The sequence below is a fragment of the Pempheris klunzingeri genome, chromosome 11, assembly GCF_042242105.1.
Source record: "Pempheris klunzingeri isolate RE-2024b chromosome 11, fPemKlu1.hap1, whole genome shotgun sequence".
Lineage (NCBI taxonomy): Eukaryota > Metazoa > Chordata > Actinopteri > Acropomatiformes > Pempheridae > Pempheris > Pempheris klunzingeri.
The window spans coordinates 7,004,438-7,026,542 of NC_092022.1; the positions used below are offsets into that span (position 1 = coordinate 7,004,438).

The following is a 22,105-nucleotide window of genomic DNA, read 5'->3' on the forward strand; positions in this document are numbered from 1 at the left end:
GGTGTTTCTGCTTCTCAAGATATTTCAGACTTGTTTGACTGGCAGCCAAATCTGTGTTTATTCTCGTCTGCAGATTTGATTGTATTGTTTTTTTTTTGTTTGTTTTTTTTCCTCCAACTTCTAAAGCAACAGCATCGCAATCAGCAGGAAAACATACAGTATTCTGAGTGTCTTATGGCTGTCAGGTCTAATTTTGTTGCCTTTTGTACTTAGTGTTGGTCTGAGTCCCCTATAACAGCTGCTTCTACCTCTCCTCCTCAGGAATCAGTGCCGTGCTGCTTCCACCATCTAATCAAGTACTAATTTACATCTAAAGCGGTGAATGCAGTTCACTGCCCGATAGGAAAGAAACCAGCAGCAACCTGTTAAGCGTTTGACATGGAAAAAGAACCGCTGCTTTATAGATTGGGGCAATTTCGAAACCCTCGCGTTAAGTATCCCTCTTCAAAACCTACAGAAGGCTCTCAAGTGACAAAACACAACCTTTGCTGAGCGTGCTGAAGGCCCTCAAAGCAACAGTGGCTGTGAATAGCTGATTACATTTCTGAATGCAATAACTGAGTAAAACCATATGTATGCCTTGTGTGTCGACTTTTAGAACGCTCTCTGTGAAGAAGAAGGGAAGGAACAGCTCCTTTTCCTTAATCTTAGAGTCTTTCTGCGTTTGACTCTGCAGTTATCAAACTAACTCAGCAGTTAACAAGGTAACTTCAGCAGGCGTTAAGCTATCTGAAGTGGTTAAAAAGCAAACATTAACAAGCTAACAGAACCACCAGCTGCTTGTTTTGGAGACTAAAGACAAGGCAAGTTGGACAGCAACTTAAATTAGGGAACAAATCTACTGATCAGAAACATTTACTTACACTGTGAGTACGAACTGTATCTGCAGCTACTCTTTTTCATCTGTTAGTCCAACTAGTTGCTGTAAGTGTGACTGATTTTATGTGTGTAACCTCCAGGGTGATGTGTCGTTTAAAACACACTAACGGGTATTAGAAGTAACACGTACATTATTCATGGTGTGTGACTAGTTCTTAGAAGATTGAGCTTTGGAGATAATCAGAATATATAAGAGGTCTTTATATCAAATGTTGGTTGGTTTAGCAGGGAGTTGCGGACCTTTTAATAATTTCATATATAACTGTCATGTCAGCCACGAGTTAAATGGTGTTTGTGCAACTGTACGTGCAGACTGATACTTGGTGCATGTTTTCGTTTGGTAGCAATGACTGGTTTCTTAGTAGGCAATGCTGGAGATGAGATACAGATAGATATGTTTCGTCAGGGTAAGATGAACTTTATTCTCCCACTTTCTGATACATATTCAGCATCCACTTTTTCTAGTGCAACAATTTATCATACAGTATGTCATGCTTGAAGCCTAATGAGTTAAATATTAAAATCATGGCACTACTTTATCTCAGCCATAATTTAAATTCAGCATTAAACCTCAGGATCTGGACTGGAATTTAAAGCAAAGCTCTGTGGCTTTGAACAATGCTTGGCTGCACAGCGTGTGTTTGTTTTGATGGACTTCCCAGTGAGTTCAGTGAGGTCAGAGCTTATGAAAATGAATTGCCTGAAGTTGTCCAGTTTGATGGGAAAATCTGCATCTTTTTTTTTTTTTTTTAAACTAAAATGGTTTTATGTTGATGCACTGACGGGTGCATTTTGCCAGTCTGTCGTGTGATTGTTTATACATACAGTATAGCCTAAGACTGTGACTGTAATAAGCTGACGTGATTAGTTTTATTTCTGATACTCTGTTGACCAGCTTCTCCCCATAAAAACTGACTTTCATCTGGAAAATTAATGATGTTTTTACTGTCACATAGTCAATTAGTTTGTGATCTCCGACTCAATCGCTGATTATTTTAACAGATGCTGACATTGTTGACTTTCCAGTATCCAGCGTGACAGTGTGATTTCAACTCCTACTGAGGTACATAATGATTTTTTTCCTTTTCAACCCTCAGGTGACCGATGTGAGTTTGACCGGCGGCAGGGAAGGTGCGTGCCAGGCGTGTGTCGTAATGGAGGGACATGTCGGGAGCTTTCAGGTGGAGGTTTCCGCTGCGAGTGTCCTGCAGGAGGCTATGAGCGACCATACTGCACAGTCACTGCCCGCTCCTTCCCACCAAAGTCCTTCGTCATGTTCCGGGGCCTCAGGCAGAGATTTCACCTGTCCATCTCATTAACGTGAGTAGAGATATATTTTTCTCTAAATTTCTATATTTGACAGCCTAAATTTGTTTTTTTTATTTTAATTTCTACTATTTTGTTCTTCTTCCTTTCTTCCTGCCTCCCTTTGTCTCAGCCTCCATCTCTTGTCGTCCTGTTGCATGCAGAGATCCATAACCACCTCTCTTTGATTCTCACTTCTCTTCCTTGTACGGAGTCTCTCTCCTCTTTGATTTAATCTATTTATTTCATCTCCAGCTCAGGGATCGATCCTGTTATTCATGGTTTCTCTCTCTGCTGCCTCTCCAGTGAGAAGCGCGGCTTCTCCTCTCTCTCCTCTTTCATCCGTCACTTAACTGGTTTCAGTAACATCTCCTTTGCTTTTTCTCTTTCCATTCTCTCCTCTTATCTTACAGCCCTGTATCCTCCTATTTCAGTCTTACATGTTTCAGCAAAGGCTTTAAAGGCATATGCTGCATATCCGGTGTCCCTATGTTCTGTCTGTGAAGGGGTCAGAACTATTTTTCAAGAAAACTAATCTTCCAGCGACTAACCCAGACCAAAAATAGGCTTTTAGTCAGAGTTAGTGCATTAATGTAAGTTCAAATGCCTAATTTTGCTTTTCCTCTTAAAAAAAAACAAACCTTGAAGTAGTAGATTTATACAATTTCGGCGCTCAGAACCGGACTTGCTCTCAGACCTTTTGCCAGGGCTTTTTAGCTTCTCAGTGCATTTGAACTGACGTTACAAAGTTAGTTTAAGTTTAAAATTGCTACATTTCATCAAGCGAGTACTGACCTACATGCAGCTTGTAAAAACATGTGGGTGAGAACTGATTTGTTGGCATTTTTTTTGCATGCAACTTCGGTTGGTGCACTATCTAGCCACAGCCTCTAAGCTTGTTTTGTTTGATTTTAGATTTGTTGGAGCCATTTTTACTTTAATATAATTATTATTGTTAGATTGGTTATGTGTGTGTGTGTGTGAGAGATTACCTACGTATTTTATTTACCTTTATTTAGTTGAGTCTAACAGGTTATGGAGTATCCTCCTGCTGTCCTTTTTAATATGCACCGTAGTCAGATAGGTTGAGAGACAGACAGACATGTTAGATGAGGAAGCGATATAGTCCACAAGCTCTTTTTGTTATTGTTTTTCTGCCCAAAGTTCATGTCAGTCTCTAAAGTCTCCAATGTCTGCTACATGCCTGGATTATAAAACAAATATGATGTGCTGCAACGTAATAAGAACAGGTTTTTCAGAAACAGAACGATGTGTTACTGCAGAGGTCAGTGATCGTCTCTTTACTTTAGGTGCTTTATCTTTGTCTCGCACACCATCGTCTCCCTGCTGCTCCTTTGCCTCTTGATGTACCAAGTGGTCGTCTATGGGAGCTCTGAAGTGGCCCTTAAGTGTGGTCAGGCAGGGTTATGGGATGGTTGCCATGGGTGATTTTGTCTAATGATAGTTGCTAAGGTGATATTGCCTATGGGGTTGTTGCTAGGTTGATGGGGCCACCATGGAGTGGTTGCTATGAGACATTGCTGTCACGGTATTCTTGCCAAATGAGCTTCTGTGCATTGCTGGTGTGTAAAGGCAATTCATGTGATTTGTTTTATTAATCTGTCACCACCAGCTGGGCAGTGACGGCAAGTCAATGACCAAAGTGTGCCTGCCTTTTCCTTGAAGAGTAGTTCACTTTATGAGTATTTAAGAGGTTTTGCAGAGGGGTTTCTTCCCTGGAAGACACCCTTATGGGGAAATGTTGGCAGCAGTGGTGATACGTAAAAAATCTGAGCGAGGAAAGGAAGCAATGTTCTTTCCTTTCAACAGCTACAGTCAAGGTGCACTTGTGAAAGACAGGGATGTTGTTGTACTGATACTGTAGGGTGTGTTTTGCTCTGCTCCACATTCAGACAAACACATTAGCATCTGGAAGCCTCAACCTTAGTCTACAGGATCAACTACAATTCCACAGTGAATGGCTTGATCTTCTTCCTATTGTTGCTGGGTAAAGTTTATTTCATGCTATCTGATTGTGACTAATTCAGTAGTGTCCGACTGTAGATACGCATTACTCTAACTGACTGTCAGCCTTCTTCCCCTGACGTCAGTGTTTTATTTAGCATCTTGTTTGCTGGCAGCTACACTCCTTGGCCTGATTTTCACATGAGGGCCAAACAGGACTTAATCATTATTCATGCCACTCACTTCCCCTCAGAGCATTTTATTTTTCCACTGCAAGAAGTGTTCCCTCTTCATCTACATTTTTGCAAAATTCTTTTCAGGGAGAGTTTGTCTATGAAGGTGCTGCTATTTGAGGCTGTCGTTAGCTGCAGAGCTGGAAGACCATGAGGACAGTCACCTTATATTAAATATCCTGTATTCATTTAATGTAGTTCTTCTGTCTCAACTAATGAATTTCACAAACAAATAACACGCTAACAAGAACAGACTTATGGAACATACGCTTCTGCATGAATCCACTCACAGTTTCCATTCACTCTAGCAAAGCTTATGTCACACTATTTTTCAGCTATTTCTCGTAGCTCGAAGAGAATACATCTGCATAGCAGAGCCATACAAACAAGACAAATGCCTGCTATTGAATAACTCTGGGTTTATTTTAGACAATGTCAACGTCCTCAGATAACAGGGGTATAAAGTTGATGGTAATGGAGATACAATACATCTCCAAACACTGCTGTGTTGCAGAGATGTTGGTCTCTAGTGGATGTTTAAACCAAGGATACAAACTCCGTATAAGAATGAGTAGGAATATCGTTCCTCAAGGACTTGAGTTTATGCTACTAGTTAATAGAGCAGCAAGAAAGACGTGCAGTTTCAAAACATTTTGAGACAAGATGAAATATTTTTTTAGAAGTGGACATTTTTTGTAGCAGGACTCTTCCTATGTCTTGTTGCCAGGAGAGCAGATTTGTCATCTGTGCTGTAGAATCAAAAAACCTCACAGTGCTTTTGATCAGGCTGTGTTAACATGGCAGCCTTGGCCTCAGCACGTCCCCCTGGCCTTGCTGTACAAAACAGAGTATTGTCTGACTCTGAGCAGCTGGAGGGAGCAGAAGGCTGTAGCAATATGGTTTATTAACTGTGCTTCAGTTAGAATACCTTTGTTCCTCCGTAGTAAGTATGTATGAGGAGGCTTGTCGGAGCTGTATTTGTTTTGCTGTGTGAAATTTTTGTATGGTTCATCGCATCAGGGTCAAATGTAACATGAAGAAAATGAAAATGAATGAATGTGTCACATCTACTTTCACAGTATATTTCCAGAGTGCATGAATGTAGCATAAATACAATAAAGATAGAATAACACTCATATTGCATACAGTATATCCATCAATAAAGTGGTTATGGACATTGACTTCTGTGTGTGCAATTTCCAGTTTTGCCACCCTGGAGAACAGTGGCCTTCTCTTCTATAATGGACGCTTCAATGAGAAACACGACTTCATCGCCTTGGAGATCCAAGAAGGACAAGTGGTTCTCAAATACTCCACAGGTACTATATCTATGTTTGCATGTGTGATTTAGCCGAGGTAGTTTATATTGAGCTCACAGTCTCAAACATAATCATTAGCCCCCCTAAACCTGACCTCCCAGTCCTCAAATGGAAGGATGTTAAATAGAGATGAATGTTATAACCAGATATGATGTACCTGTATTAATTATTAATATTACCTGCATATGTTTTGACACAAACTTTATCCGTCTACTTGCAGGTGAATCGTCCACTCAGGTGAGTCCCTTCCTGCCTGGCGGTGTGAGCGATGGCAACTGGCACACTGTTCACATCCACTACTACAACAAGGTTGGTTCACATCTCAGTTTGTTTGCGTGTCGTAGACCTTTTTCACTGCTGATCTTACATTTTGCGTTGCCGATGTCTGTTTGATGAGTTATCCTTGGAAGTTCTGCATTTTATTCGTGATTATTTGTACTGTTTCTGATTCGTCGGCAGAATAGTTTCTCAGCCTTCAGGCCAACAAAGCACTTTGAATAGAGCTGAGCTCTGTGTGTGTGTGTGTGTGTGTGTGTGTACAGTTATGTGGGTGTTTGCTTGTCACCATTTCATTCATGCAAGTTCGCTACACATCTCCTTTAATTTTCTTCATGTTCTTTTATTTTCCTCAGCCAGCTACACGCTATGTGAGTATGAGTGTGTGTCAGGGTGCACATACACTTCCTTCTTTCTCCTTCTTTCTTTTCTCTGGCTGTCTTTCTTTTGCCAACAGACAGTGAAGAGCGAGTGTGTTGTCTATCTGCATTTAATCCATTGTTTTCCTCCCCATAAGCAGTGTCTGTTGTTCCTTGTCTTACTAACTCAAATTTTCCCCTCCTCTTCCTAACCTGATGTGCAGTAGCAGTGTAGATTCTGAATATAGTCTGATGTGTTAGAGCTGCTATTTGCTGGTGCAGTGATATAAACTGTAGACTTAGTAAATGCTGTTGAGTTTCCCGCATGTTGTCTAGTGTCATGGTGTTTCCTGGTTTTAGTGTCTTTGGACTCTGTATTCAATCTTGTGTGTATGTGTGTATGTTCAGCCAAAGCGCAGTATGAGCGGCGAGGCCCAGGGTCCGTCAGATGAGAAGATTTCTGTGGTGAGCATTGACGACTGTGATACGGCCTTGTCGCTTCGCTTCGGTACCCAGCTCGGAAATTACAGCTGTGCTGCGCAGGGCAAACAGACCAGCAGCAAGAAGTGAGTTTGTCTTTCTCTATGGTTTTTTTTTTTTGTGTATTTATACCTGTGTTTTCTTTAAATGTGGTGACTTGAAGGCTCCACACAGCACCAACAGGCTAATGAATATAATTACAGTTGCAGTCATATCTTTGAAATATCAAATGTCAACTATGACTTACAGCATGAACATAGATCTTGCAATATATACACAAGAGTGAACCAGGGTAAAACTAACAAAACTACACACAGCATCTTAGAGAGTCCACCCAATCTACTGCATGTGAATGTGAAGAATACCCTGTTTTTTCTGATATTGGTGCATTGGTCATATTACCTGTTTTAGAAAATGATTTTTATTGTAAAACATCTTTTGCTGCCAAATTTTAACTTTCATGTTCACAGCAGGTAAGAGCAGTTGTTAAACTGCTCAAGGTAGATCGCAGAGGCTATATTATCTAGAATTTAACATGCATAATGATTATCATAAAACTGCTAACTAATGCTTAAGCGAACAGAGGATAGCTAAAGGCAAAGGCAATGTTACGCTGTAACACGTAGGCTTAATGAACATGTAACAAATGCGGAGCATTCGCTGAGTGGCTGGCGCAACACTATAGTCAATGAAACTGGCTACACCAGGCCTGAGAGCAGCACGTAGGTGGCACCATCGAGATCCACTCTACAAGCATAGAAATAGGTCAGTATTTCATTCATATTTTTAACACAAGATGTGCCTGGCCGTTTTACACAGAAATCAGTCATAAAGTGTTTTTTCTAAAATCAAATCACTGATTATGAGAGGAAGTGACTTAATGACTTAATGAGCTTGATTACTCTTTCTGCATTTATTTTACCAGTAGAAGCTGGCAGTTCCTCAGTACTGTCATCTGCAGATGTTAACTTACCCATAAGCAGTGTTGGTCAAGTTACTCACAAAGTCTCACAAAACAAAATCACGATTTAGTAACGCAGTAGCGCAGCCTGAAAGTAACAGTAATCTAATTACTGTTTTTGCAATTGTAATCCCTTACTTTACTCGTTACTTGAAAAAAGTAATTAGATTACAGTAACGCGTTACTTCTAACGCGTTACTGCCCATCAGTGCCCATAAGTAAAAAAGTTGAAATAGAAAATAAAAGCTCATTGTCTTGTTTTGTCCGTGACTCACGGCGTATGTGCGCTTCAGGTGTAGTCAGTAAAAAGATTAATTCCATGTCTCTTCCTCTCTGTGTGCAGTTTGAATACGTTATATGCCAAATGTAGCCAAAGCGTAATAAATTGACTCAGGCATCATGTGATATATCACAATGTGTCACTGCTATTGTAGCACCGTTTGATGTAGAATTAATCATGGAATTAATTCCTTAGTTCCATACCTGACATTCAAGATTTGCCAGTGAAAGGACTAAAAAAAAAAGCAGAGTGAAAAAATATATTCAGCTAAATTCTGTGAATTAAACTTGTTCCAAAGATCTCTCTTGCTTCCAGTGTAGCAACTAAAAGACCCCCACCTGAGATGTTTACACAGGATAAACTAGATTCTTTGTAAAGACAACTTTCATTAACTATCATCTGTGACTGATTGGAGGCTTAACAGAAATTCAAAGGCAGTTTGCACTGAGGAGAACACTAATGAAGGCGGTCAGCGTGTGTAGCAGCACACTGGCTGGCTGGCAGCTGCTGTTTGCTGAGTCATTAGTGCTCACATTACTATAATGAGAAATCACAATGCAAGGTTGGAACTAACTGTTATATTAGACAGGTTTCCCATTTAAAACAATTGAGCATTTGCACAGAGCTTTGTAGCATAAGACGCGCACACATGGCTTAGTGTCATTACAGTTTATAAAAGGACTTTTATAGCATTTAAAAAGTGTGCAATCGATTCAAAAAAAGCTCACATTTATTTTAGAGGAACATTTGTATGCAGATATTCTTACATTTCCATGACTAAGTATTGTTATTTATTACATATTTTCTAGTTGTATCATTTATTTCCTCTGTCTCGGAAAGGATGTTTCCTATTATATAATGATAAATAATATAATATAATCCTACAATATATATGATTTGTTTGCCTCACATCCCCAAGACGACAAGTATAATGGCAGTTTCTTGCTAATGGTGTAATAATACATACATACATAATAACATGGCACAGAGAGAATGAGCTGATCAACTTTTAGTCTATGTTTGTTATTGGGCCTAAAACTAGTTTTTGACTTCCAGCTTCAAAGATTTGGAAATTCAGCATTTAAACAGGCTGATAAGCTGATTACTGCTTTAAAATGGAAAAGAGGTAACACATACCATTTACTAGAGATTTTAGAGTCTTATTTTCTGCTAAAACTTTGACTGAGACTTTCTTTCAAGACCTCTGTGTCCCCGTCTCTCTGCCCCTCCTTCTATTCTGTGTGACTAAAACATTCAAATTGACATTAAATCCGCTTTGTTGCTTTTAAGTATCTGTTCTGTTTGACCTTGTCAAAGTTTTATTTTCCCATGCTGCTTGTGTCAAACTCAAGTTCTACATGTACGCCAACAAGTGCATAACACACACACACACTCACGTATACACACACGTTCGCTCAAAAGGCAGCCTGTCATAGTGTTGATGTGTGGCCTCGCCTCTGTAAGCTGTAATCACGTTGGCTGTGTTCTGTCAGCGCTAAGTGAGGCTGAGAGAAGAGAAGACAGATCAAAGAGGAAGGCCAAAGCTTCAGCACTCTCTTCCTCCGTTCCTTCTCCATTTCTCCATTACCAGCTTGCCCTCCTTTTAGTCTGACTTGACATCCTCTTCTAATGACGCTCTCTGTTGATGTTTGCTGTAGCTCGCTCTTAATCTCTTGTTTGTTCGACTCCGGCGCCTTTTGTCTCTCTGGTTTCCTTCAATCCATATTCCAATGGCGTTTCAGCGGCTCGGCGTGTGGCGTGTATCGCCAAAGCGAGCTAAAAAGAAACTTGCTTTTGGAGGAAAAAATAGATGATGCTCTCAAAGTGACAACACAACAGTTTCTGCCTCTTTGTGTTTTTCGCGCTCATGCAGTCCCACAACTGTTATTTGCTGTCTCCTGCGTAGTCCTCCTCACATTCCCCATTTCTTGTTTCTCTCCTTCCACCCATCTTCCATCTGCCTTGTCATCTGCTTTCATGCTCGCTCTCTCTCTTGATATTTGCTGTAACTCACACTTAATCTCTTGTTTGTTCATCTGCCTCCCCGGTTGCCTCCATATCTCCCTTTTGTCGTTGCTGTTTTTCGTCTCCTCTTCATGCCTGTGACTCTGCTATTTCTTGACGTGCCCTAACATCTAACTCTTTTCATTGCTGGCTCCTGTCTTCTTTCCCCCTATGCCTTGTCATCCGCCTTTACCTCTTCTCTCCAGATATTCAACGTAACTCATATTCATACTCTTGTTGGCTCATCTGTCTCTCCGCCTGTCTCTTTGCTCTCTCATCTTTTCAATTTCTCTCTTCCCCTGCTGTTTCCACATTTACCCACAACAACATCATCACCATCTCATTTCTCCTTAACATCCACTGTTATTCTCTGATTCGTATTCCTTTGACATTTACCTCTGATGACACGTTTAATCTCTGGGTCTGTTTAATCCCTCTGCCTCTCTCATACCCTCTTTTCTTGTCTCTTTCTTATCCTCCCTTCCTTCATTCCCTCACCTCTCTCTCCATCCTTGAGTGATAATCCTCCATTCCTCCCTTACTCCCCTCGCCTCTCCACCTTATTTACTTGCTCTTCCTCTTTATCTCCTCCTCTCTCAGGTCTCTGGACCTGACGGGTCCCTTGTTTCTGGGTGGAGTTCCCAACGTACCAGACAACTTCCCGTTTGGCACCAGAGAGTTTATTGGCTGCATGAAGGAGCTGCACATTGACAACAAGCCGCTGGACTTGGCTGGATTTATCGCTAACAATGGAACGCTTCCCGGTCAGCGCGATTAACCATATTTCTCCCCCCTAAAAAAGCCCCAGCATTGTCACGTTTACAATGTTCACAGCTGACATTTGGCCCTCATTTTCTGAAATAAACTGATAAACATTATGGTAATTTATTGAGGGGTGTGCTATTAACCACTTGTTTATTGTTTCCTTGAAGGCCATGAATTGATTTTTACGACCTTAATATGAAAATAAAGGAGAAAGAAATCTGTAACATTATTTTTTTCAAGTAATCTCTATTGGCTAGTAGTTACTCAAATACCCCAAAAAATATTAATGAGAGGTTTTAAAAATTTTGTAATGCACTCACACAATGTTATGTTTCCCGTTCTATTTGGAAATTGAAAATGCTAAAGCATGTAATTGGAAAAGTTTGTCTCTAAGTATGCACATTGATTTTTTTTATAGAGCTGAAAATGTGAGATATTAACATCATGATTTAGCAGCGAACCACTGCATCATTCATTTTTAAGTATTTTCTGAGACACACTGCTCGTTCTTACAGGCTGCAGCGCCAAGCTCCCCTTCTGTAAGTCCAACCCGTGTCAGAACGGAGGAACCTGCAGGGTGAGCTGGGAGACTTTCTCCTGTGACTGTCCTCTGGGGTACGGAGGGAAGGACTGCAGCCACGGTGAGAGGCTACATGGGTTTATTTTCATTTTATGCTCCAATATGTTGCATTTTTAACCAATGGAAACATTTATAAATATATTATAATTGTCAATAGCAAGTGAAACCATGGTTTAGATAATCTGTAGTGTCTGTCCTGTGCCAGTGGTGTTGGGAGTGATAATAAAAAAAGAAAAGAAAGAAGAAAAAAAAAGATTGATCGTTCAGATTCAGAAGTGCTGCATCATTCACTCAGGTTCATTCAGGTCCCACAGCATCTGCACTACACAGCATTTTCCCCTCCACTCCAGTACTTATTCCTCATTTTGTGCTGAGCCATCACAGCTGTAGGCATTTAGAGTGTATGAGTAAAGTGAGGGTGTAAGTGGAGTGCATGTTCATGGATGGATGGGTGGGTGGATGGATGGATGATTGAACGAAAGAGGGGAAATGGGGGATTCCCATTCATTCTGAAAGTTAATTTGAATCTGTGGGACAGACGTGACGTGTCCTGTTGGTGGAGCAGAGTGTTTCACCTGCTACACTCACTCCGTCTTTGTAGCACGTGGTCAGGCGTGTTTCCTCAGGAATTTAAAGGAGGCTGGATTAACTGAGTTAGTGAATGAAAACTGGCACTGAATAAGTAGACGTAGATCAAATTAGTGTGTATCCGGGGTCGTGGATACACATTGATTTAATTGATTTGTTTTAATGTGCAATGTAAATACACTCACAAGCTTGCCCTGCTGCTTTTTACCTGTCGGAGGGCCGCATGCAGAGAAAAACAAATAGACCAGCCACTTCTAGAGATGAGCAGCATGATGCCCACAGGGATGTGTATGACTTCCATGGCCAGCTTTAGTTTAGCTAGTTGTTACAGGCTAGATATCCGGCTTTATTTCCTGTATATAATTGGGCCTAGATAAACCCTGAGTGATTCTCCACACTTAACTGCACCTTCAGCTCAAGATGACAGCTTTCACTTTTATTTACTGACAGTTAACCATTTTGGGATGATCTCAAATTAAAATGTTTACAAGTTATGAGGCTTTGTGTGCCTGTCAGTATGACACAACATCAGCATCTGATGCAACGTGTCATGTTTTAACTTTAATGCCGTTGTTAAATAATCTTTTTTGGGCTTTTATTTGATAGTCGACAGTAGAGAGAAAAGAAAAAATGAGGGGAAAAAGAGAGATTGACAGACATCAAAGGTCCCCTGCTTGCAGTTAATGGTTGGCATCTTGGCCACTAGCGCTCACCTAATTATTTTTACTCGTGACATTTTGAGGCTGTTCTGGATATTGCGATAAATTTTACCCACTTTCTGCCTGTCACCCTCCACCTCAGTGATGCCACACCCCCACCGCTTCCTGGGTAACAGCGCCCTCTGGTGGGACCTGAAAAACGACGTGACCATCTCGACGCCCTGGTACCTCGGCCTGGTGTTCAGGACCAGAGCACGAGAGGGGACTTTGCTGCAGGCTCAAGCTGGCCAGTACACCAGCCTGCTGTTCCAGGTGTGCGCGCACACACACGCCATCATCACTTTCCATTAATGTCTGTGTTACTGCAAATTTGAACATTAGTATATCACTGAACATTCCATATCCTTCGTATTATCAAATGAGAGCATAGCTCAGATAATCATCAATTTTCAAACCACATGATAGACAATCATGTTTCTGGAAACAAGACCACATTTCCCAGACACCTGTTGATTCCTGTTGCTCAAGGTTTGCTGCCAGTACCGCTCTCTGACTATCTCTCTGGTGGTTTTTCTTTTTGGCTCAGCTGCAGAAGATAAATAGCACCGTGTATCCATTTTTTTCCATTTACCTGCCTTTCACCATTGCCAGAAGCTCACAATGCTTTTGCTGCTTTTATGCTCAAACATAAATGGCATCTTCCTCTTTTGTTCCATTAGCAATTTGATATTGTGCTTTAAATCAGTGCTGCACATTTAAAAACAAATCTCACCGGGTGGCACACCTGCCGCATGGGCTGCCAAATGCGTTAGCAGCGGTCACGTTGATTAATACTAAATCTTCACCTTTGGTACAAGACAAAAATGTAAAAAGGCTGGCATTGTCTTTGAGATTAGGTACAATTTACATTTCTAATGCGACATCCAAAGACAGCAGTGAATTAGCAGCATCTCAACAGGACTGCAGCCAAGACGTTGGATTTCACACTCCCACGCACACACAGACACACAGACACACAAACACACACACACACACACACACACACACACACTTACTTACCTCTCAGTCTCCTCTCATCTACCATGCAGGTTATTTTATTCCTTCACTGTTTTCACTGATTTGTGTTTTCTCACACTCTCTTTAATTCTCCTTTTTCTGCCGTTTTCCTGTGTGTGCTCGCGTCCCTCCATCTCTCTCAGGTGATAAATGGTCAGCTGGTGTTCTCGGTCACCCGCAGTTCGACCAGACCGGTGCGTTTGCGGTTGGATCAGGTTCAAGTGGCAGACGGTCAGTGGCACGACCTCCAGCTTGAACTGCGAGACGTTCACAGCGGCCGCGAGACACGTTACGTAGCCACGCTACGTCTCGACTTTGGACTCTATCAGGTAATAGACGTGATATAGACATTGAAGGGAAGGTTTTTAGAAAACAATCAATATTCTGGCAGTAAGGGCATGGATTTATGATACAATAGAATAGAATAGAATAGAATAGAATAGATTAGAAACAAGGTTATCATCATTTCTGCTCTCCTAAATCAATAAGTCTTAATTTCCCTTAACAATTAATTTTCTGGTGTCTTTTTTTCCCCAACACTAGCGATAACAGATTCACAACCTTAATTGACCGTGTTGAAATGGAAATTATTTTTTCCCCTCTCTAATTCTTGGATTTGATTTAATTAGGCTGTTTGAAATCTGCAGATACTCTGATGGACAACATTTTTTTTAGTTTAATCAGTAGAGAACTCTAATTGGAATTGTAAAGCATTTCATACGAATGCAGGAGAGAAATCCTCTAATCTAAAATATCTCCTCATGCACATACTTCCACTGCACGTCCTGCTATGAGCAAGTACTGTGAAGGAGAGCACTGCAAAATGTATTAGCAAGTTAGCAAATAATGGACATATAGTACATATAGTAGCTTAAGGTAATATATGTGTCAAAAGAAGAAAAAAATCTCCATTTGACATGAAATAATTCCTCAGAATCCAGTCATCAGCTTTTTTTCTCTAGCTTCTTATACACAGATTCTCTAACTCTACCTCAGTCTGGGGCTCCTAGTTTCCCTAATTATAGTTTTGGATTATATACATAATATCATATGTCATATTGTACTTGATGATGTCAGTTAAACTCCAACAAGCTGTACGATCATTTTTGATTTGTCATGTAGATGTAATTCGTAACTCAGCTGCCAGCAAATCTTTTTATTATGGTTCATCTGGCTTTTCCTCAAGTAACTCACTAAATGGTGCAGAAAGCATTTTAAATTCTGAAACTGTTAAACATTGTAGCTGCCAATTAAACAGCAATTACCTTTGATATTGTTTGGCGTGTGTGCAGCTACTATCAGCCACATCTCAACCCCCATTTTTGCATCTTCCGCTGCTGCTGAAACAGTGATAAATGGGGCTCATTGATTTTCTTTTTCATGGTTGTTGCAGGCTAAGTTGCCTGTCAACATTTCTACACAGCACTGTCAGTGTTATCAGTTGAGCATTGACCTTCTGCACAATGATGGCGTGTTATTTTTTTCTTCTATTTAATAGTCAATCATTCACTCTGCAACTCTATTTCCCTTCATGTTCCACTTTTCTCTCCTCCCCCTTGACTGACATAAGCGTCATTAAAAACCTGACCGCTCAGTTATACAGTAATATATATAAATAAATATGAATATGTTTATCTTTTCTCAGTTTTAAAGACTCTTTTAGCTTAATATTATTTTCATGCTGTAAACTATAATAAAATGCAAATCTCTCATTATTCATTGTGGATGATAATCTCTTTCCTTCCCAGTTACATTTCTCATACCTGTTGACTACCTTGATATTTCATATCAAATCAAATGTGTTTCTTGCGTATCTTCACTCAGGTATTCAATTTGCATACAGCTATTAATAATAATGATCTTTACCCTTCATGTCTTGCTGTCCCCTTACCCCTTGCCTTCTTTCTCTCCTCAACAGGGAACAATGATTGTGGGAAATGAGATTCATGGTTTGAAGGTGAAACATCTGCATGTTGGAGGAGTGCTGGGCTCTGGGGAGGTTCAAAACGGGATGAAAGGATGCATACAGGTAAAGATGAATGAACTGAATTTGTAATGTTTATTGATGGATGGGTGGAGGGGAGCTGGAAATTTTAGCACATGAAAGATGGAAATGTGCTAAGAAATTACACAGATTTGAGTAAATGAATGAAGCTTTTTGTAACCCTTTGTAACATAAATCTCTATCTCCTTCTATAGGGTGTACGGTTGGGTGTGCGGCCTGATGCCCCTCCGCTGCCCCACCCATCGAAAGCTGTCAAAGTAGAGACCGGCTGTACTGTCGGTAACCCCTGCGTCTCGTCTCCTTGCCCCGCCCACAGCCGCTGTACCGACCAATGGGAGCGACACACCTGTGTCTGCGAACCTGGTGAGTGAACGGAGAGATGATGCTGGTGTTAGTAAAAATAGTAAAAGGTTGAAGATGCTGCTGCCGAGGCAGGGAGCACAACATATTCACCTCCAGTCATGAATTGATGTGCTACATTATGAGGCTCTTCAATGTCCAGCCAGTTTGAGACATTGACTTCTTGTTCAGGAAAGATTGACTGTTTCTATTCTCATTTATATAACTGCATGGCGTAATAATACAAGCAGCAGAGAAGGTGTGATGCTGCTTGACTGCAGTGAGAGCAAGGACAAAAAAGGGGTTAATAACAATGATCAAGTGTTTTATAAAGAGCTGTATGATTATAGAAAACATGCTGATGGTTTTTGAAGGCCATGCTACTTCCAGCACATATTATGCTTGTAGCACAGGCCACGCTTCTTCTTGTTCTGTCTGCTTTTTCATCTCTGTGCAAGAGTCCAATTTGACAGTCAGTATTTGTCTAAATGCACCATTAGTGATACGGTACTCTTTGGATAATGATACTGTAGCTGCATGGATGACTGTAGGAACCTGTGCTGTAATATCAAGTATTGAGCAAGATGTAGTAAATTAATTGATATTAGTAAATTATTGAAGTATGGCAAAGATCAAAAGAAAAAGGAGACGTTCTTTCCCTGTTGTTTTAATGTAAATTTAAAATCAGAATATGAGTTTTGGATGGTTGCAGTTTAAAGAATATGGTATGCTCATCAATTTTTCACTACCTTTTGGGCATTTTATAGGCTAAACAATTCCTCAATTAATATAAAAACAGGTGATTCCTTCACTATACAGAATAATTGTCCAGTTACAGCCCTATTACTATGTAAGGCTTATCAAGTTCAAAGCAGATTTAAGCCTTGGAACAGTTTTCATGTCTGATAATCTCTTGCATCACATCGTGTTTTGACTCCGCCAATGAATACATTAAATAAGCTGGCCAAGTGTCACAGCCAAGAACGATTTTCCACTTCAGTCATTCAAGTTACATCGCATGCTAACCTCTGTGCCATGGAAATAGTCCTAATATTTTATAGACTCTGGGCACTGGATGTGAAAGAAAAGAGGTGTGTGGGGAGAAGGTTTTAGAAGCCAGTTGACTTAGAGAGAGAGGGAATAATTATAATGTGGCCTTATCTGCGTAGGTGTCTGCCAATGCTCTAACTGGGTTAAACAGATATTTGAAAACGCGTAATGAGTTCTCATCCACTGAGAAAAAGAGACTGACTGCAGGCTAACTTCCAAAATTTCCTTAGTCAGGTGAATTTAATGAGGCAGAATTAATGTGTAGGAGGAAAAACCTGATTAAAAGAGGAGCAGAGGAGTGGAGAGGTAAAGGAAGACAGGAGGGAAAACACATACTATACAGAGAGAAGTAGTGAGAGAAAGGCAACAATGGAAAGATGAAAAAGAGGCAGAGGAGGAACAGTGAGACTGAAAACGTTAATGATTAATGAAGAGAAAAAGGCGGGTGACAGAAATAGTTTAAAATAAACATAAAAGTTTCGAGGCAAGAGGAAAGAAGAGAAGAAAGAGGTCGAGAGAAAGTCAAATCAAACAGCCTGAAAACACTGGTGACACGTTTTGGGAATAAATCCACACACGAATGGCACATATGCACTAATCATAGCAGAGAGGGAAAATTAACATGACAAGATGCACACACAACAGAGGATGAAGAGCGATATTTGATATTTATTTGGAGCTTTATTAGCAGCTAATGATGTAACAGCTGCAGTTCAGTTCTACGGGTGTTAATTTAACAGACCAGACCGACCAAGCAGAGATGATTAAAGGAAATTTCTCATATTTATGATTAAATGAGGGATGAGACAAGAGCTTGAATAGCAAACTCAAAGAGAAGGAACCTGAAAGACAAAACCAAGAGAGAGAGAGAGTGAGACAAAGAGAGAGTGGCCAATCCACTTTTTCATGAAAGTTTTTCACTATATTGACACTTTATTTGTAAGCATCACTTTCTCCACCTGCATCTTTTCATAGACACATCTGTAAATTTGCTGTTGTCATATTCGTCTGTAAAACAGCTTGTTTTATTAAAATATGACACATCAAGTGTCAGGCGTGATTGGCTGGTCACATCTTTACCACAAAACACAGAAGAGTTCTATTCCTTTTCATTTTTCATTATTATTCGCTGTAGTTTTTAGCCACAAATCAAAGCAAAGCTACAAGCCAACACTTTTTTTTCTTTTTTTTCTTAAATTCCAATGAAAATCAGTGTCTTGCTGCAAAGGTCTGCATGTAAGGTAGCGCAGCCTCGACTGCCTTGACTCGGTCACAGCGGTGTGACCGAACATCAACATAAATGTGTCCCGCTGCTACTGCGGTGTCTACCTCCAGATGACGGAGGAGAAATCAAAGGAAAGTTTTCAAGAGAGAAAAGTTTGAGATTAAAGCAAGAGGTGGAGGAAGTGAAAGAGGAGTGAGTGGAGGATAGAGTTTGTTAAAGTGAGAATGCCTCAGGCCTGACAGCATGGGAGAGGAAGCAGAGAGGCAGTGCTGTCCCTGTAGCATCCAGCACCAGCCTGCAAGCTAATGCTAACACCTTGACTTATTAACATGGAGCATGCATACAGAGACGCTCACACACACTGATGCCTTCACGCATGGACACAATCACACACACAGAATATGCACAGTCTTCATGCACTTATTTACAGTAAACACACACACACACACACACACTCTCTCTCTCTCTAATTATCATTGTCTTTCATCAGCACAATGAGCATTAAATATGGAGACTGTTATACAATGAATGCTGCTTGGAGACAAATCAAATCAAAGTTTAATAAAAGCAGAGAAAGAAAAAAAAAGAAAAGAGAGGTGCACTCTAAATAATTCCCTTTGATGTGTGTATTTGTATGTGTGTGTGTGTGTGTGTGTGTGTGTGTGTGTGTGTGTGTGCGTGTGTGTGTGTGTGTGTGTGTGTGTGTGTGTGTGTGTGTGTGTGTGTGTGTGTGTGTTTTGACCTGGTGCTGAAACTCAGGTCTCTTCATTTAACTGACTTGATTTGTGCATTACAGTCTCTTAGAAACACACACACACACATTCACACATATATGGAGACAAGGTTCTGCATGACAAAGCACAGAGACATCTGCTCTCTCATCTCCTCACTGTGTGTGTGTGTGTGTATGTGTTTGTGGCATTTCTGAACAGTATACAGTAAGTGTATATACAGTATATGTTAGCCTGTGTGTGTATTTCCATGACAGTTGCTGCCAATTGCCACGGGCTAAGTCACTGCAGTGAAAAAAATTAACTTTTGATATGATAAATTACAGCCATGTTGATTTACGTCTGCTTGAGTTCACTGAGCTGCTAAAAAAGCAACTCGATCACATGTAGGAAGCATATGCTCACGGTTTGAGGAGAGGCACGTTCAGAACGTCTTTTAGTGTTACAATCAGTCATTTCTCAGTGTTCCCTGCTTTTGTTGAGGCAATAAAGTGATGAAATAGTGAAAACAACAAATGGCGAATAAATACTTCTTCAGATGCAGTTTTTCATAGTGCTTCAGATGCAGTGCTTCATAGTGTGTGTGTGGCTGTTGTTTTTGGCTGTGGTGTGCAGCTGCAGTATATTAAGCTCGGACCCTCTGGGAGAAAGAGGGAGAGATTTATGAGTTTCCAGCTGTGTTTCCTGTGTCCTGACCTACAGTACACTACACCACAGATGCCAGATCCTCGAGGTGCTGAATCAGGACAAAGTTGCTCTCGATGACAAATGAGTCCTCGCGCAGAAATGTCATTTATTGATCAGGTTTGATATCAAAACTTGAAATGTACAGGTGTTTTGCCCTGATGTACGGCTATATGAATGGTTCACTGGCTATATGAGTTTTTTCCAAACCTGAAAAATCTGCAATTTGAAAAAGGTTTGCCCTTTACTCTGTTTACACTGACACAGAAGTTTCTTCTTTTAACTTAAGTTCATTGGTCCTTCAAAGGCTGAGACAGCTTTTACATTACATACAACAGTCAAACTCACCAACACTGTCTGATCAGCAGATGAGATGTAAACACCAATATCAACCCGTTATTTCAGTAAACCAACATGTGGGGCTGGTCTAAGCCAAGTTTAGAACAATGCTGTAAGTTTGAAGACTGTCATACCATGAAGAATATCATGTGTCTTAGAAAGTGCCCCATTTGACATGGTTGTGTTCAAGTGACAAAGCCCTATATCGGGCAGAGGAAGAATGGCAAAGCAGTCAACGCATTAATATTTACACATCCAGAACAAACACCACAGATGTGGAGTTGGATTTGTGTCCCACTGATAAATCCATGTTCATTATTCACTCTCATTCCAGCTCTGGTTTGGTGTCCACCAACTCCTGAGTAAAATATCCATCTATTTAACAGCGAGATGTTCCATTGTCTTCACTACCTGGTTACGAACCTTTGCTCGTCTCCCATTTGTTGCTGGGCAGGTAGCGCACAGTTGGTTTATTAGAGCTTTTTTCCACTGAAAACAGCTGCCTGTTGCTGCAAACAAGGTGGATTAAAGTGTTATGGCTGAACCAGTGAATGAGCAATAAAAGCAGTGAAATAAGGCCAAAAAGCTCTATAGAGCTGCATAGTTGGATGCTAATTTTTGTTGTTCATCACTGTGAGCGACAAGTTTTACAAAACATTGAGTCACTGGACTCGATGTTCACTGCACCAACTTATTTTTCTGGGATATCTCTGACATCCACAATCTTTCCACTGTCAGAAAGAAGATACGGGGATAGATAAAGGATGAATGGATGGCTCGGTGAATGGATGACCTATCTTTATTTTCCTGATTCTAGTCTTGTGGAGAAGTCAAGCTGATGTTGTGTACAACAAAGTGTCTGAAAAGCCAGACATGAAGCTGTGAGTCACACTGGATGTGTGTACAGCTCAAGAGGCAAAACTTTTCAAAGAAGCTCCTGAACCCTGACTGTGGACGACTAAAACATGCATACACACATGTGATTTACAGCTCTTTGTTCTTACAGGCCCAAGCCCCCCCCCCCCCCCCCCCCCCCCCCCATGTCTTTCTTTTCTCTCTCTCCCATTTCGTTGTGACAAGGCCACTGTCATTATAAGCGTCTGAAAACAGCCAAGGCCGCCGTTGCCTCTCTCTGTCAGTTGCCATGGTGAAAGTGTAAAGATGTATAGGGCGAATAGAAGATGATTGAGTGAGTGTGTGTGTGTGTTTGCGCGTGTGTGTGTGTTTGGGAGAAAACAACAGAAATTTGGACAGAAACAGTTGGAGATGAAGAGTCTGGGATCATAAGAGAACAAATAAGTGAAAGAATGCTGCCAATGTTTTTGTGTGTGTGTGTGTGTGTGTGTGTAATCCTACAATTATATCTGAGGGTGTTTGTTGCTCTGTAAAAAGAAATTGTTAAAGGGATAATTGGAAACTGAACAACGGCTGTGATTATCTTTATTCTTTTGTTCGTATGATTCCAGAAACCTCTTCAAGCCTGAAGAGGATGAAAGGTAGATGAGATGAAAAAAGAGGTATATTTGTATGTTTAAACGTCTGAGGAGGGGAAAAAAGCAAGAGCATTGGGTCCATATTTAGGTTTTAAAGAACAGGATAGGATGAGTAGGATGAATAGGAGTTATGTATAGTTTTTATATACATACATATGTGTGTGTGTGTGTGTGTGTGTGTGTGTGTGTGTATATATATACACACACATAGAGAGAGATAGAGAGAGAGACAGAATAGGAGTCATTGGAAACTTGTGTGCGTGTCTAAAGCTGTAGCCAAGGCCACAGGCTTGAAAGGCAGAGTGGTTTCTGTATTTTCTACAGACAAAAACAGACATGTGAAAGCAGACCTCACACGTTTGTGAGCTCCAGAAGGAGGAATGCAGACCTCAACAGGCCGCACACACACTTTAGTCACACTTCAATCTATAGAGATGTCCTTCTATTCAATGCCGTTAAATTAAAACGGACACCTGAAAGCAGAACTGGCTCGCTGAAGGAGGGGAGATGATTGTATGTGAGAGAGAGGT

At 40.7% G+C, this 22,105-nt stretch overlaps 1 protein-coding gene across 1 annotated transcript in view; it reads left to right on the forward strand.

Moving 5' to 3' along the window:
• The window catches only part of celsr3 (cadherin, EGF LAG seven-pass G-type receptor 3), a 101,483-nt gene that overhangs the window by 41,784 nt on the left and 37,594 nt on the right, over positions 1-22,105 (forward strand). The window contains exons 5-15 of the mRNA XM_070839053.1: positions 1,977-2,199; positions 5,586-5,701; positions 5,922-6,010; positions 6,334-6,348; positions 6,745-6,902; positions 10,662-10,825; positions 11,342-11,467; positions 12,796-12,965; positions 13,853-14,038; positions 15,628-15,738; positions 15,909-16,077. Coding sequence (XP_070695154.1) covers positions 1,977-2,199; positions 5,586-5,701; positions 5,922-6,010; positions 6,334-6,348; positions 6,745-6,902; positions 10,662-10,825; positions 11,342-11,467; positions 12,796-12,965; positions 13,853-14,038; positions 15,628-15,738; positions 15,909-16,077 — 1,527 coding nt within the window. The remainder of the gene's footprint in view (positions 1-1,976; positions 2,200-5,585; positions 5,702-5,921; positions 6,011-6,333; positions 6,349-6,744; positions 6,903-10,661; positions 10,826-11,341; positions 11,468-12,795; positions 12,966-13,852; positions 14,039-15,627; positions 15,739-15,908; positions 16,078-22,105) is intronic.